The 16564-nt window shown below is 43.5% G+C and overlaps 1 protein-coding gene across 3 annotated transcripts in view; it reads right to left on the reverse strand.

Moving 5' to 3' along the window:
* LOC121538339 (kelch domain-containing protein 8B-like) overlaps positions 1-16564 on the reverse strand; it is a 142602-nt gene that overhangs the window by 100669 nt on the left and 25369 nt on the right. For all 3 annotated transcript variants that reach the window (XR_005995192.1, XM_041846239.1, XM_041846238.1), the window contains exon 2: positions 13341-15609. Coding sequence is in view for 2 of the 3 variants with exons in the window: in XM_041846239.1 (XP_041702173.1) it covers positions 13341-13731 (391 nt within the window). In the remaining variant the exon portion in view is untranslated. The remainder of the gene's footprint in view (positions 1-13340; positions 15610-16564) is intronic.

Here is a 16564-nt window from a genome sequence, read left to right on the forward strand (position 1 = left end):
GCTTCTTATCATTTTGCGTGTGTGTGACTGTGAGCCGCTATGTTGGTTGGCAGGAATACTGGATGGTGATATTGGCTATGCTCTGTGCATCCACATCATAAAGCCCTGTAGCTTTATCTATTCAAGCAGAGAGGAGAAAGAGGAGAGAGAGAGAGATAGAGAGAGAGAGCAAGAGTGCGAGAACAAGCGCATGAGAAGGAATACCTCACGGGGGACATAGGAAACATCCAACTTTCTTGGACCAGAGCTCCTTCCTGTAGCTGGCCATCGATCTATTATGTAGCTTATAAAGCAGACTATACTTTAAAGCGGTGATCCTCATTCCTGCTCCTGGAGAGCTAGCTTTAATACTGCATGTTTTGTCCCAGCGCAGCCGTGAAACACCTGATTAAAGTCTTAGCTGCTAAGATCAGCCTATTAGTAATCACTGCATACAGAATACAGTCGTGGTCAAAAGTTTTGAGAATGACACAAGTATTGGTCTTCACAAAGTTCGCTGCTTCAGTGTTATGAGATATTTTTGTCAGATGTTATTATGGTATACTGAAGTATAATTACAAGCATTCCATAACTGTCAAAGGCTTTTATTGACAATTACATTAAGTTTATGCAAAGAGTCAATATTTGCAGTGTTGACCCTTCTTTTTCAAGATCTCTGCAATCTGCCCTGGCATGCTGTCAATTCACTTCTGGGCCACATCCTGACTGATGGCAGCCAATTCTTGCATAATCAATGCTTGGAGTTTGTCAGAATTTCTGGGTTTTTGTTTGTCCACCCGCCTCTTGAGGATCGACCACAAGTTCTCAATGGGATTAAAGTCTGGGGAATTTCCTGGCCATTGACCCAAAATTTAGATGTTTTGTTCCCCAAGCCACTTAGTTATCACTTTTGCCTTATGGCAAGGTGCTCCATCATGCTGGAAAAGGCATTGGTCGTCACCAAACTTTTCTTGGATGGTTGGGAGAAGTTGCTCTCTGAGGATGTGCTGGTACCATTCTTTATTCATGGCTGTGTTCTTAGGCAAAATTGTGAGTGAGCCCACTCCCTTGGCTGAGAAGCAACCCCACACATGAATGGTCTCAGGATGCTTTACTGTTGGCATGACACAGGACTGATGGTTGCGCTCACCTTGTCTTCTCCGGACAAGATGTTTTCCGGATGCCCCAAACAATCAGAAAGGGGATTCATCTGAGAAAATGACTTTACCCCAGTCCTCAGCAGTCCAATCCCTGTACCTTTTGCAGAATATCAGTCTGTCCCTGATGTTTTTCCTGGAGAGAAGTGGCTTCTTTGCTGCCCTTCTTGACACCAGGCCATCCTCCAAAAGTCTTTGCCTCACTGTGCGTGCAGATGCACTCACACCTACCTGCTGCCATTCCTGAGCAAGCTCTGCACTGGTAGTGCCCCGATCCTGTAGCTGAATCAACTTTAGGAGACGGTCCTGGCGCTTGCTGAACTTTCTTGGGGCCCTGACGCCTTCTTCACAACAATTGAACCTCTCTCCTTGAAGTTCTTGATGATCCGATAAATGGTTGATTTAGGTGCAATCTTACTAGCAGCAATATCCTTGCCTGTGAAGCCCTTTTTGTGCAAAGCAATGATGACAGCACGTGTTTCCTTGCAGGTAACCATGGTTAACAGAGGAAGAACAATGATTTCAAGCACCACCCTCCTTTTAAAGCTTCCATGCTGTTATTCTAACTCAATCAGCATGACAGAGTGATCTCCAGCCTTGTCCTTGTCAACACTCTCACCTGTGTTAACGAGAGAATCACTGACATGATGTCAGCTGGTCCTTTTGTGGCAGGGCTGAAATGCAGTGGAAATGTTTTTTGGGGATTAAGTTCATTTTCATGGCAAAGAGGGACTTTGCAATTAATTGCAATTCATCTGATCACTCTTCATGACATTCTGGAGTATATGCAAATTGCCATTATCAAAACTGAGGCAGCAGACTTTGTGAAAATTAGTATTTGTGTCATTCTCAAAACCTTTGACCACGACTGTACACTAATAGATAGGAGAATCAGCCTCTGTGAGAGAAGTCAGCCCCTCAGATTTTTTGTGGCCCCCACCCCCATCAAAGATCGATCTATATCTCCTATTCCAAAGCACCAAGGTCAAGTATTGACTACATGTATCAATAATGCATGTTAATTAAAGCTATTATCGAACAATAGGTTAATCTTTTGCACTACTGATTGATACACTTGCTTTTACTGTATGTAGGCCTACTTTTAATATAAGGTGTCCTTGAGTGTTCTGAAAGGCGTCTGCCAAACAAAATGTATTATTATTATTATTCATAATAATTAATAATTCATGCACTGTTACTATATGTACTGTCAGATAAATGGGCTATCACCAGACATACCCTTTTTGTATCAATAACACAACTACAGTATGCAGACACAGTATATAGAAGTAGGTTCCCAGAGAATTAAATCTCTATGTAAATCTATAGAATCTTTCATGACTTTTATGGCTGCTAAAACTGGCATTTCTTGGTTTTCATAATACTTTTACTATGGTTGTTGCAACAGTGCCTGATCTCAAGATCTCATTATGTGTTAAACAGTTGGCCCTCGAGGACAGGTTTTACTACGGATGCTTCCCATCCATTTACTTTTGGGGGATTTTCAGGCTCAGTAGTCTGTAGTTCATTGGTTTACATTACGGATAATTGGTAATTCTATAGTGGGCCTCAACTCATAGGCCAAGAGACAGCATGTCGCACACTAGGCGATTCACATTATTTCAGGCAACTCATATTCAATCAGCACGACTCTTCATCGCAACACAACAGTTTTATTCTCAATACTAAGCTACCTGCTATTTCCTATTCTACAGCATATGCTCGCAGCCCCCAGACATGGCGGTTTCCCTCCGCATTGACATTTTGGAGAGGCTATCTTCTTACTGGTTTTTCATGGTTTCCTTCTAATGGCGCATTCACAACTCCTATCACTTTTATTTAAAAAAATCGGATCTGGACTTTTCCCCCTAATCACTATAGCCTCACTCTTAAGTGTCCTGGGGTACTATCATAATAGCTCGCACTTACACTCAATCCTTTCTCATGATTTAGGCTAATATACCTTCAAGCTCAACCCTGCTCTGCTTATCATTATTCTATTCTCATCCTTCCTCTTCAACCCTCATCTGTTTCACTTCTCTTCTTTCTCAAGTAACATTAAGGTGTTTTCTTTCACCTCAACGCTATCTGTTATCTGTCCCTATCGCTTTGTATTACTGCATGCATGGCTGGGTTTGAAGCAAAGCAAACGTCCCATTATATCATACAAATCGCATTACAGCATACATGGTTGGGTTCTACGTACAAGCATACGTAGCATTTCATCTAAACACATCTGCAAATGTTTGATTCTGGCACCAGCGTGCCATGTTTTATTGAAAAAGTCACATAATACTTATCCAATTACACTCATGCATATAGAGGTGGGAGTCATTCCTCATTGCACCTTCTCATATTGTAACAATGCAAGGCACTCAGCAGATCAACATTGGTCCGGGACTTTTGGCAGGTGCCCATTTCTTCCCGCATTTCGGCATGCACTATTGGGGTCAACGCTCAGCTAGCGCTTCATGGTAGTCATACATATAGCTTTACAGCATGCACTATTGGGTTCAACGCTCAGCTAGCATTTGATGTTAATCATATATATTGCATTACAGCACGCGGGGTTGGGTAGACGTACATGCAGACGTCTCATGTCAACCCTACACATAAAACAACATTTGAATCCCGCGCTCAGCGCACCTCGCATTATTAAACATTTCATATAATACTTTCCATTACAGCATAATTGCACTTTTGTTCTATGCTTGGCATGCATCTCTTTTACATCTAATGATAATTATTTTAATCTTTAGATCCAACCGTTGCTCAGCTGTGTCCCTTCTCCCTGGTGAGTAACTTGTTTATTTTGGGGGGGTTCAATGCCAGCTGTCCAGCAAAGGGCTACCTGTCATCAGCATTTGGTTTCGAGGAGCATTCCTCAGATACGATGCCAAACCCCAAACTATTTAATAAAATTCCATGTTGCATTCTGTCTCTGTTGTTCATTCAGTTAAGCCTGTACTCAATTGAAATGTAGTTTACGAAAGTTCAATCAGGAAGGCTGGTCTGAATGCTCGTTTAATTTCATCAAGCAGCATAACATAATTCACCCTGTTTCCTATTATACGGCAGTGGAGGCACCTCAGAGGAGGAAGGGGAGGACCATCCTCCTCAGTGAATTTCATTTTAACATAAAAAAAGTTATCCTTTTTAGATAAAACTATGCTAAATATAATAATGTCATCCAAATAATTGATTAAAACACACTATTTTGCAAAGAAGGTCTACAGTAGCCTCAACAGCACTCTGTAGGGTAGCACCATGGTGTAGCTGGAGGACAGCTAGCTTCCGTCCTCCTCTGGGTACATTGACTTCAATACAAAACCTAGGAGGCTCATGGTTCTCACCCCCTTCCATAGACTTAAACAGTCATTATGACAACTTCCGGAGGACATGCTCCAACCTATCAGAGTTCTTGCAGCATGAACTGACATGTTGTCCACCCAATCAAAGGATCAGAGTATTAATCTCGTCCTGAAAGCATAAGCTAAAGCTAGCTAGCACTGCAGTGCATAAAATGTGGTGAGTAGTTGACTCAAAGAGAGTGAAAGACAATAGCTGAACAGTTTTGAACAAATTAATTACTTCCAAAATGAAGGAGAAGCAAGAGAGAAATAGAGAGAGATTTCGTCCTTTTTTTGTTCACGTTCAGTTTCACTTACTTAGCTAGCAAATGCAGCTAGCTGATGTGTTGTGCATTGAAGTCCACAAGCGAAGGGAAGAGGTGAGAGGAGGAGAGTGCAAAGATGTGAGAAGGAATACAACGTGGCTGTTATGAAAGTGAACAGTGTTTACACATGATCAGGGGTGTATTTATTCCACTGATTCTGTTGAAAAACATTTATTAAACAGAAGCAAATGGAACAAAACGGGGATAAACATACCTGAATTTGTCCAATATAAACTTTAGTTTGCAACTGTTGGCCTAATGATTACACCCTATATCAGCTAGATGCAGGCAAGAGTGTGCAAGGCGGTATTGAATGTACTGTCTGTCCATGTGTCACTATCTGTCACCTCAAATTTGTCTCTCAACCTGTGTGCACCTACGTTGTAAACTTTCATTCATAGGCTAGCTTGTAGTACCCTCATGATGGACATAGGGATAACTCGAGTATCATGTAGCCTAAACCTATCCCTGTTACATTGAACTGGGTAAATGGAATATGAATGACAGTCATCCAATATGCTGTAATAGAAAATTCTCATGAGAAAATAAATTGTCCTCCCTCATGTCACTGTTATACGGGCATAGTGGGAATGAATAGCCTCCTGAGTGGCGCAGTGGTCTAAGGCACTGCATCGCAGTGCTAACTGTGCCACTAGAGATCCTGGTTCAAATCCAGGCTCTGTCGCAGCCGGCCGCGACCGGGAGACTCATGGGCGGCGCACAATTGGCCAAGCGTCGTCCAGGGTAGGGGAGGGAATGGCCGGCAGGGATGTAGCTCAGTTGATAGAGCATGGCGTTTGCAACGCCAGGGTTGTGGGTTCAATTCCCACGGGGGGCCAGTATAAAAAAATATGTATTCACTAACTGTAAGTCGCTCTGGATAAGAGCGTCTGCTAAATGACTAAAATGTAAAAAATGTAAAAAAATGAATACATGCATAGCATTTAGTTATTCTCCTCTTTCCTATTAGCCATGTGTGGAATGTCATTCACCTATTTATCTTTAGCCTATAAGCACGGCACAATAATGCACATTCCACACGCTTGCTGTTTAACCTATGGGCTCACTTCTGCAATTATCACTTTCCTCTCTCTCAACCAACGGGTGTACATATTGGGATTTATTTATGTCAACTTACCCATGTTCTCTCACTTGCTGTTTTTCAGCAACAGTTTTCGACAACCATCCACTTCACCACCACCACCAGCTATAATTGTCACGACTTCCTACGACTTCGGCGTTCGTCGTCACCGGCCTTCTAGCCACTGCCGCTCCTCATCTCATCATTCCATTTGTTTTGTCTTGTTTATTACACACACCTGGTTATCCCTTCATCCGTACCTGTATAAGTGTTCCCTCTGCCCCCTTGTCTTTGTGTGCGATTGTTTATTGTAGAGGTTATTATAGCTCGGTGGAGCTCTTTTGTATTTTGTATCGCTGGGATATTTCACCCGTGTGCCTTGTTGTTTTCCAGTGCGCCATATTTCTGCACTGGAGTGTTTTACGCATAGCTGCGTACCGCTGTGTTACGGATTAAACCATTTATTCTGTGATTTACCCTCCTGCGCCTGACTCCTTCTAAATCACTCACCACAATAATAACCTTAAGGTCCGTCATTGTAACTCCTTTCCCCTAGCGAGGGGATTTCAATGCCAGCTATCCAGCAAAGGGCTACCTGTCATCAGCATTTGGTTCCGAGGAGCATTCCTCGGAGACGAGCCCATACCCCAAACTATTGAATAAAATTCCATATTGCATTCTGTCTGTGTTGTTCATTCAGTTAAGCCTGTACTCGATTGAAGTGTGGTTTTTAAATAGTCTGGTGACTGGAGGGAATAGCTAGTGCAGGATGAAGCTACGATCCTAAAGATGAAAATGAAACTATGAGAATGTAATGTTCTATTAGCATGTCGACATTATCCTATTAGGCTCTGATTTCAGATAATGGCAATGTATATCCCTAGATAAAGGAATAGTGGGCTGTGTAAGTCCCTGTGAATATGAATGTGTGCTGGGAGGTTCAACAATGTGACGAATAGGGAGGTAATGATACAGTGTGTTCTGGATCTGTCAGTTTGACACTCCTTCACATCCCGGACGATAGGGTATCTCTGCCTCCGGCAAAGGCAGCTGTCAGGCTCATGCTGTCTACTCTACAGTAAAAAGGCACAGCATAGTCATCCCAAAACCCTCCCTTCTCTCCTGGGTGAAGGAAACTTCCTGTCCGGAAAGTGAAGTGAGCCTGAGAAACTGCTCTGCGTAGCCTGCTGTCTGCTGCCAGGCTTAAGACACTAAGCTAGCAAACTTTCTCTTTGTGTTGGGTTTATTTAATTGTCTCCCTCCCTGAGCATCACATCAGCCACAGCAAAACCCTGGGTTTTCTACCATACTATGAGTGGCTTTACTCTGTGTGAGAGTTTGTCAGGATGAAAAGAGAAAGGGACAGACTCCATTGCCTGGAATCTCTGATTTCATGTTTCATTAAATCTTACCTAATCTATATACAGGACTATCTATTTGCCAAAGTAATTACATTTTACAAGTTTTTAGTCACAGTGGATCAGCTTTCAAAAGCAGTGCAGTAGCTTTCAGAATCTATGCAATAAACACTTAAATCCCATGGGGATGCTGTACTTTGTTTTTTCCCAGAATAGCAGTACAAATTGCTTCAGCAGCATAAATTGAATTTTTTCCTGTGAAGGTACAGTGTACAGACAGACTATCAGACATGGGAGGTGGGTGGGCGGTTGGACGGGGACAGGCAGGAGGGCACACACACAACACACACTACTGGGCACAGGAATAATGAGCACCGATGTGACTCGTGAAAAAACCTAATCCGACTCCATTACTGCTGCAGGCACATAGGCATTTCTGAAAGCCCGAAAAATGTCCCTGTGTGTACACCGTGTGAGTGAGTGTGTGTGTGTGTATGTTTGTATGTGTGTTTGTTGCTCTCCTATTCAGCGCAGGTTCCTCTGATCCCCATTGTCAAACAAAAACACTGACGCACACTGGGGGTCGCACTCGCAAAGCAAGATCAAACGGCCATTACACAATAACACTAATGGCTTGGAGGCCTCAACAGGTTTCATTCAACTGTGTGTGTGTGTGTGTGTGTGTGTGTGTGTGTGTGTGTGTGTGTAAATGCATGCTGTGTGCGTTTGTTTTCCTACATTATCAGGACCCCAAAGTCCTACCATTTCACCTGAATGTCCTGAAAAGGTTGGAAAACAAGTTTCTTTTTAAGTCTGGACTTTTTTACATTTACATTTTAGTCATTTAGCAGACACTCTTATCCAGAGCAACTTACAGTTAGTGAGTGCATTCATTATTTATATTTTTTCATACTGGCCCCCGGTGGGAATCGAACCCACAACCCTGGCATTGCAAACGCCATGCTCTACCAACTGAGCTACATCCCTGCCGGCCATTCCCTCTCCCCTACCCTGGACGACGCTGGGCCAATTGTGCGCCGCCCCATGGGACTCCCGGTCGCGACCGGCTACGACAGAGCCTGGATTTTTCAGGTCCTGAATTTGTTCAAAGGTTTAAGGGTTCGATTTAGATTTTGGGGTTAAGGTTAGGGTTAAGGTTAGATTTAGGGTTAGGTTTTGGGTTTTGGGGGTTAGGTTTAGGTTAAGGGTTAAGTGTAGGGTTAGTATTAGGGTTAGGTTTACAGTTAGGGGTTAGGGGTTAGGGGTTAGGGAAAATATGATTTTTAAAGGTCAAACATTTTGACACTACAAAAAGTCCTGACATTTCACGAAAACAAAGTGTGTGTTTGTGCAACATCTTTAGTGTGCGTATATATGACTGTATTTGCATGCATATTAAGTATACCTTAAAAGTCCTGCTGTGCTCATTAAAAACGTAAGTATGAGACAATGTTTTCACGCTGAAAAATATAAAGACCTTCAAAGTTTTAATTAATTACAATCTCTTTTGTATTGTTGAGTGTCCCAGGGGACAGTGCCATAGTGGGTTCATGTCCTGTTGTGTTTGCTATCTGATTGAGACAGGAGGGTAGCTAATAGTGCTGTAATCTCTGTCTATTTCTTCTTACAAGAGAAATCCTGCCATTTCCTGTTTCACTTCTTTGTTGTTTGGACGTTGTTGTTGTTGTTGTTCACATAACAGTGACACTGTAGCTGCAAAACATAGATACAAACAAGCCATAAAAACGTTCAATATGTGTTCAGATCACCCAAAAAACGGCCTATTAGCATATCATACAAAGTGTTTCAGAAACCCTGCTTGCGCAGAAACGATTTTGCATAATACATTATTCTCTAGCAAGACCCGAAGCTTGGTGCGACCAAACGAGGACATAACAGACTATTTAAGCGAGCCAAGCTCTTGGAAGTAATTGGCAGAGGAAGTTCTGAGACATGGTTGAAATAAAACCTAAAGGAGATGATAGCACAGTGGAACTGCTTTTTAATCAGGCAAGTAGCAGGCCAGCCAATAGGGAAGGCCTGACAGCCCATCAAAAGACTACAGCCACTATTTGGAATAATCTTAGATATGAAGCACATATTAAGTACAAAGTGAAATTTACCAGGCTTTTTCCTGCTAAATGTGAAATTAAAGGCTTAAAACCTAGGCTTAAACCTCCATAGGCAAGACATGGGTGGCTGTGGTAACTGAGCTGGTTGAATAGGAAAAAACAGGAAAAGACGGACTCTTAAAAATAGGTACAGTTCAGTGGTGGAGAGGAGAATAAGAAGAGGGAATCAAAGGTTGGCACGGTGACGCAACCACGGTTAAAAACTATGCTGTTGTGCTCTCTGGGTTGTGTCACCACGGTTAAAACCGATGCTGTTGTGTTCTCTGGGTTGTGTCACCACGGTTAAAACGGATGCTGTTGTGCTCTCTGGGTTGCTCTTCGCCCCAACACACACACACTCTCGCTGTCACACATCTAAATACAAACATACACACACACTTGTTGCCAAGCAACAGCAATGCTCGCTTGATCATTTGACTGCACGACCAAGAGTGTGAGTGAAGGAGTGAGAAGGAAAATGGATAAAGAGAGAAAAACAGAGGGTGATAAGAGGAGTGAGAGATGGGGAGGAGGTGGGTGAGAATACAGCTGTGTATTCTGCATGATGTGATGTGCTGCGGGGCTGGCCTCAGAGCCAACTGTCACTCAGCTGTCAGAGAGCCATCAGGAAGTATCAGTGGAGAAGCTGATAGGTTGGGAAGCTTAGAGTACAGGTCAGAGACCAGAGGGGTACACTACAAAGCAGGATCAATGAGCCAGCTAACTTTGATAAGCAACCAGACATTTTTTTATGGTTAAAATCATAGCTAAACTTAAATATGTCTTTTTGTTTGTTAAATTAATTAGACCATGCCCATTTCAAGCTTATCTTTCTACAAAATAATATCACAAATATTTAGATGAGTTAGCTGGCTAACTCCATAATCCTGCTTTGTAGTATACCCCTCTGGCTTATTTTATCACACACAGCATACAGCTGCCAGTCCACACAGCACAGCAAGCCATTACATCACTACCTCTCTGACAGGCCTCACAGTAGGAGCACTATTGAGACAGAGCAACTGAAATAGAGTACTGGTGAAACAGAGCTACTGCTCAGCATTGTTCACCTTTACACTCAATACTTTACAGAATACAATGATAATAATTTGAACCATATCCTGTCTCAACGGTACTTGTCGCCAGATTTGTGAAAACAGCATTAGATGCTAGCAGGCATTTTGGAACGGAAAACTCTACAATTAATTATTTGTATACCGGGATGTTTTAGCTTGCACCTGTAACCAAGATGCTATGTCATGCCAGACAGCCAATTAAACATGACAGCATCTCATGTCTGTGGATGAAGATGAAGTAGCTGTAGGTCAAGGCTGATATTGGACATGTTTTGGGACAGAGCAGGTGTCACGTACACTCTCTGTCTACTGTCTCAACTGATAAATCATTGTCATCCTCTCACAACATCACACCCCATGTCAACATCACACTCCAACACACAGAGGCTAATTGACATATTCCAGAATGAGGCCATCTCTCAGCCAGCTGTGTGACACCCCTATCAAACACTTGTGATGAATAATTAAAACCAAAACACTGAACACAAACAAGAGGGGGAAGTCAGTCACAAAGGCCTGAAAAGGTAACAGAAGTGTATTTCAATTGGCGTTACCAGTGATTATTCACAGAGTTTAAAACCCTAATTTATCCTACTCATTGTACACTGAGAGTGTTTTACCAAGGTTCCACTCTCTCTTCTACCCAGGGATACTTGTGAAAACCAGAGGCCTAGAGTAGAAGTATGTTCACATTCAGACAGTTGTGTTTAAACAAACTGAAACCGTCTACAGAAAACACAATGAAAACAACACTTCACCTACAGTGAGGGAAAAAAGTATTTGATCCCCTGCTGATTTTGTACGTTTGCCCACTGACAAAGACATGATCAGGCTATAATTTTTTATTTGAACAGTGAGAGACAGAATAACAACAAAATCCAAAATCCAGAAAATGCATGTCAAAAATGTTATAAATTGATTTGCATTTTAATGAGGGAAATAAGTATTTAACCCCTCTGCAAAACATGACTTAGTACTTGGTGGCAAAACCCTTTTTGGCAATCACAGAGGTCAGACGTTTCTTGTAGTTGGCCACCAGGTTTGCACACATCTCAGGAGGGATTTTGTCCCACTCCTCTTTGCAGATCTTCTCCAAGTCAGTAAGGTTTCGAGGCTGACGTTTGGCAACTCGAACCTTCAGCTCCCTCCACAGATTTTCTATGGGATTAAGGTCTGGAGACTGGCTAGGCCACTCCAGGACCTTAATGTGCCTCTTCTTGAGCCACTCCTTTGTTGCCTTGGCCGTGTGTTTTGGGTCATTGTCATGCTGGAATACCCATCCACGACCCATTTTCAATGCCCTGGCTGAGGGAAGGAGGTTCTCACCCAAGATTTGACGGTACATGGCCCCGTCCATCGTCCCTTTGATGCGGTGAAGTTGTCCTGTCCCCTTAGCAGAAAAACATCCCCAAAGCATAATGTTTCCACCTCCATGTTTGACGGTGGGGATGGTGTTCTTGGGGTCATAGGCAGCATTCCTCCTCCTCCAAACACGGCGAGTTGAGTTGATGGCAAAGAGCTCGATTTTGGTCTCATCTGACCACAACACTTTCACCCAGTTCTCCTCTGAATCATTCAGATGTTCATTGGCAAACTTCAGATGGCCCTGTATATGTGCTTTCTTGAGCAGGGGGACCTTGCGGGCGCTGCAGGATTTCAGTCCTTCACGGCGTAGTGTGTTACCAATTGTTTTCTTGGTGACTATGGTCCCAGCTGCCTTGAGATCATTGACAAGATCCTCCCGTGTAGTTCTGGGCTGATTCCTCACCGTTCTCATGATCATTGCAACTCCACGAGGTGAGATCTAGCATGGAGCCCCAGGCCGAGGGAGATTGACAGTTATTTTGTGTTTCTTCCATTTGCGAATAATCGCACCAACTGTTGTCACCTTCTCACCAAGCTGCTTGGCGATGGTCTTGTAGCCCATTCCAGCCTTGTGTAGGTCTACAATCTTGTCCCTGACATCCTTGGAGAGCTCTTTGGTCTTGGCCATGGTGGAGAGTTTGGAATCTGATTGATTGATTGCTTCTGTGGACAGGTGTCTTTTATACAGGTAACAAACTGAGATTAGGAGCACTCCCTTTAAGAGTTTGCTCCTAATCTCAGCTCGTTACCTGTACAAAAGACACCTGGGAGCCAGAATTCTTTCTGATTGAGAGGGGGTCAAATACTTATTTCTCTCATTAAAATGCAAATAAATTTATTTTCTGGATTATTTTGTTGTTATTCTGTCTCTCACTGTTCAAATAAACCTACCATTAAAATTATAGACTGATCATGTCTTTGTCAGTGGGCAAACGTACAAAATCAGCAGGGGATCAAATACTTTTTTCCCTCACTGTATGCTGAACAAAGTCACTTGTCTACTTCTGCTGTTTCCTATCATCAGTATGACTCTATATTATGACCTTGAAAGGTTATAGTGATGCAGCCGTCTGGTAAGTAGTGTACTCACTCACGATCTCAGAACTACAGCTAGTAATGTAAACAGAGAGCAACAGGAAACTGCAGAGGAGCACTTAAAGCTAAACATCCATATATCTCCTCTCTCCAGCGGCTCTTCAAACTGCATAAACATACATAACCTGAGACAACTCTCAGACGTCAGGGAAAGGGGAAATGGTTTCATATCCAATATGTTTTCTTAATCAGGATGAGGCATTCTTCTAAACCACTTCTCGAGACAACAACTAAAGCTCCTCACTATGCATAACTGTCTTAAAGATCTTAGTTAATTAGAACTAAACAGAATCTGCTCTTGAGAGAGCTTGGCAGTGCTTTGGAAAGCTTTTTCCAGTACTATTCAAAGTTAAATTATCAAACTTTAGCAGAGTGAGAGTGTTGGAGCTCAACATTATATTATCCTGTGGCAGCAGTAGTACAGTATGAGGTGGACTCTTACCTTTCTCTATAGAGGAGATGCCCATGGAGGGTTGTCCTAGGCTGGCCTTCCTCTCCCACTTGCCCTCGTCAGGATTGTAGACCTCCACGGAGGACAGGGGGCTCTGCTGGCCATCCATGCCCCCCATTACCATCACCTGACCCCCCAGGGCCACCGCTGACGCCCCCGCACGGGCTGTAGGGAGTGGAGGTAGCTGGGTCCATGTCTGGCTCTCTATGTCCAGCACCTCGGCAGTATCTAGAGGCAGGCCTGTCTCACTGCAGCCCCCCAGCACATAGAGCAGGCCGTCATGGAACACAGGGGTGCAGTAGACCCTGCACGTGGACATGGGGGGGAACACCTCCCAGTACAGGGACTTGACTAGGCTCACTGCCATCTCAAGTATAGGCATCTCTCCTGAGGCTGACAGGGGTGATGGGTCATTACATGCACAGATGGGTGGGGGGACAAACAAAAACACAACAAACAGAGAAGCAGGGGCACTGCGGATCAACCTCCTGTCTTTCTGCTCTGCTTACTGATCCCCTGTCTCAAGTGAGAGAGGGAGTGTGACAGAGAAAGAGAGAGAAAGAGAGGGAGAGAGACTACTTCAGCACTCTGCCAAATGCCTCTACCACCGAATGTTTTATTAATTCATTTGTTGATGTTTTAGTGCAGGGTTGCCACTGCCCTTTATTTGTCTTTTTACTCCATTCAAGGGCCTTTATTTTGGTAAAAAAAATCACTGCAGTTGATTGGTGTGCAGCTGTGCGCTACTCTCCAGAGAGGAATATGCTAAAACAAGGTTTTATGAAGGCTTCCTGTGGCGAACACACTCAAAAGGTGTGCCTGGGGTTATGCGCAATCCCTGTGAAATGTTAGTGTCAAGTGGGAGATGGAGCTGGATCAAAAAACAAATGAGAAAAACCTACAGGGTGTGACCTTCACAGGGCTTGATAATCCACTGCAATGACTTGGTAGGAACCTACATTCACATTTTCAGCCAAAGGCAATTATACTGGGCTCCAGCTGCTATTTGAATCTGGTGAAGAGGGTAATAACCAAAACTAAGAAAACCGATCAAAGTCTTTAAATGAAAACTCCCTCCAAGTATAATAGGAGCAAGCTTTCGAGGTCAGACAGAATATTTCTAATTAGACCAAACCTCTAAATCCCAGAAGGCAGCTGCCAGGGCCCAACTGGGGCTGAGGGGTAACGTTTGTTCCCCTGAGACACAGTGAGGCTCCCACAGAGATCGCTGGCCTTTGGAAAATAAAAGAGCCAGCCATGTGACCCTGTGGAGGATTCAGCCGTGGCCAGTCAGCTCCGTGACATTTCCAGCCAGGGCCAATGACAGGGGGTCCTGGAGGGGACCGGGAGGTTGAGGTCTGGAACAGCACAATCCACACACCAGCAGCACTCCAAAGGTCCCTGCTTCCACTGGGGCTCTCAGGGCTCGGGTCGCACCGACTGAAAGTCTAATTGGTACACAAGCATCGTTAATTAGGAGAACGGAGAGAGCATGTGACAGGAATGGGTGTTGTGGAAAGAGAGAATGAGAATGAATGGGGAAGAGAGAAATTGAGAGAGGGGGAAGTAAAATAGACAGGTAAAAAGAAAGATAGAGAGAAAACAGACAGAGAAAGACAGATATGGGGAGATGTAGAGCAATTCACATAGAGGCCCGGTGGCGCGACACTGGCTGAGTCTTAGTCAGTCTTGTTTCCACATCATTCCAATGAAATTATGTTGAACCAACGTGGAATAGACATTGAATTGACATCTGTGCCCAGTGGGAACACTCCAGATGGGCCCCTCCTCTCTACCTCTTCTGATAGGGCTTGTTGTTAGGTTACAATGTACTTATGTATCCCTGCAGCAATGTACTAGACCTATGTGTTAGTTCCTGAAGGTGTTCAATAGAAACACACCAGATGGTCCGAGTCAGTTGTGACATCCATAAACAAACGAATGAGCTGGGAACACAATGACTTTGAAGCCATGCAGACTCAAAACTAGAACAGTTCTCATAGGATTGATTCCAAGAGGTCAGAGATGCTAGCAAACTTTTTTCCCCCTCGTAATCAGAGTTGGTGGATTAGAAATGAAGGATGGGGGGTGTAAAAGGACACACACTTATTGGTATTCCAGGGGCAGGAATCTGACTCTCCCGGTAGTCTTCTGAAGCTGTGCCTTAGTGGTAGGTGTAGTCCAGGGGTGATTAGAGGAGAAGCTTGGAGTTGTGTTGTGGCAGAAAAGGTCCTGGAGGAGCTTACCTAAGCTCTTACTCCTGCAGGAGGGGAAATCAAACAAGACAGAACAAGAGAAAAACAATCAATTAACTTGTAGGTACACCGTGGAGAGACAAAAAGAGGGAGAGATATAGAATGAGAGAGAAAGAGAGCACCAGTAATTAACTGCCTCCTCAGGTGGGAATACATATCATGTAATTAAATCAAGCTAAATAAATCGCAACAGAACAAACCACAGTGGAATTAACTCCCTTGACGACAACAGTCAGATGCACTTGTTAGGATTTCCCCTCACAGATTGAAAAAGACATCAAAACACAACAGTAACAGGAAATAGGCTTGACTTTGTTCGTTGGTACATATTTATTGCAACATTGTTCTAGTGCCACTATATTTCCGAGTGGAGTGGGTCCTGGATAGCACTGTGGGTTTTTTCACAAACCTTTTGAGCTGCAGTGTGTGACCTACTAGATTGATTGTCTTAGTTGTGTTTTCCTCTCAATAGGTGAATTCAAAGCACTTGACTCTGCAGGCTCAGTCAAGGCCACTGATACTGAGATCAGTACCATGACAACCATACCATAAAGCCTTTTATATCTGCCTGGCTCACTTAACATCTACTTATATGTCAGTCCACCGATGTTCATTTTACTCTTCCAAAATAATATGTACTGTATATGAATACCAAAGAAATGTAATGTAAACAGTAGTATCTTTAAATGGCAGCTACAGTATTGCATTAAGAATCCCAGAGACTGTGGCGTGTGGAGTATGGTACATTGGTTTGGATGTGCAAATGCCAAACTGTTTTCGAGGGTCTTTAATGTGTATATTCACCCTTTCACAGCTATACTCCTTTTGTTATCTTTGGAGGCCCTTTCCCTCTTTCCCATCTTTTCATCCCTTTCTTTCCCTTCCTCCTTGTGCCGGCTGTGAAATCCCCCTCTCTTTTTGAGCAGACAGACAGCAGACAGAGACCCTCTGAAACGGGGG

This window comes from Coregonus clupeaformis, chromosome 24, assembly GCF_020615455.1.
Source record: "Coregonus clupeaformis isolate EN_2021a chromosome 24, ASM2061545v1, whole genome shotgun sequence".
Classification (NCBI taxonomy): Eukaryota; Metazoa; Chordata; class Actinopteri; order Salmoniformes; family Salmonidae; genus Coregonus; species Coregonus clupeaformis.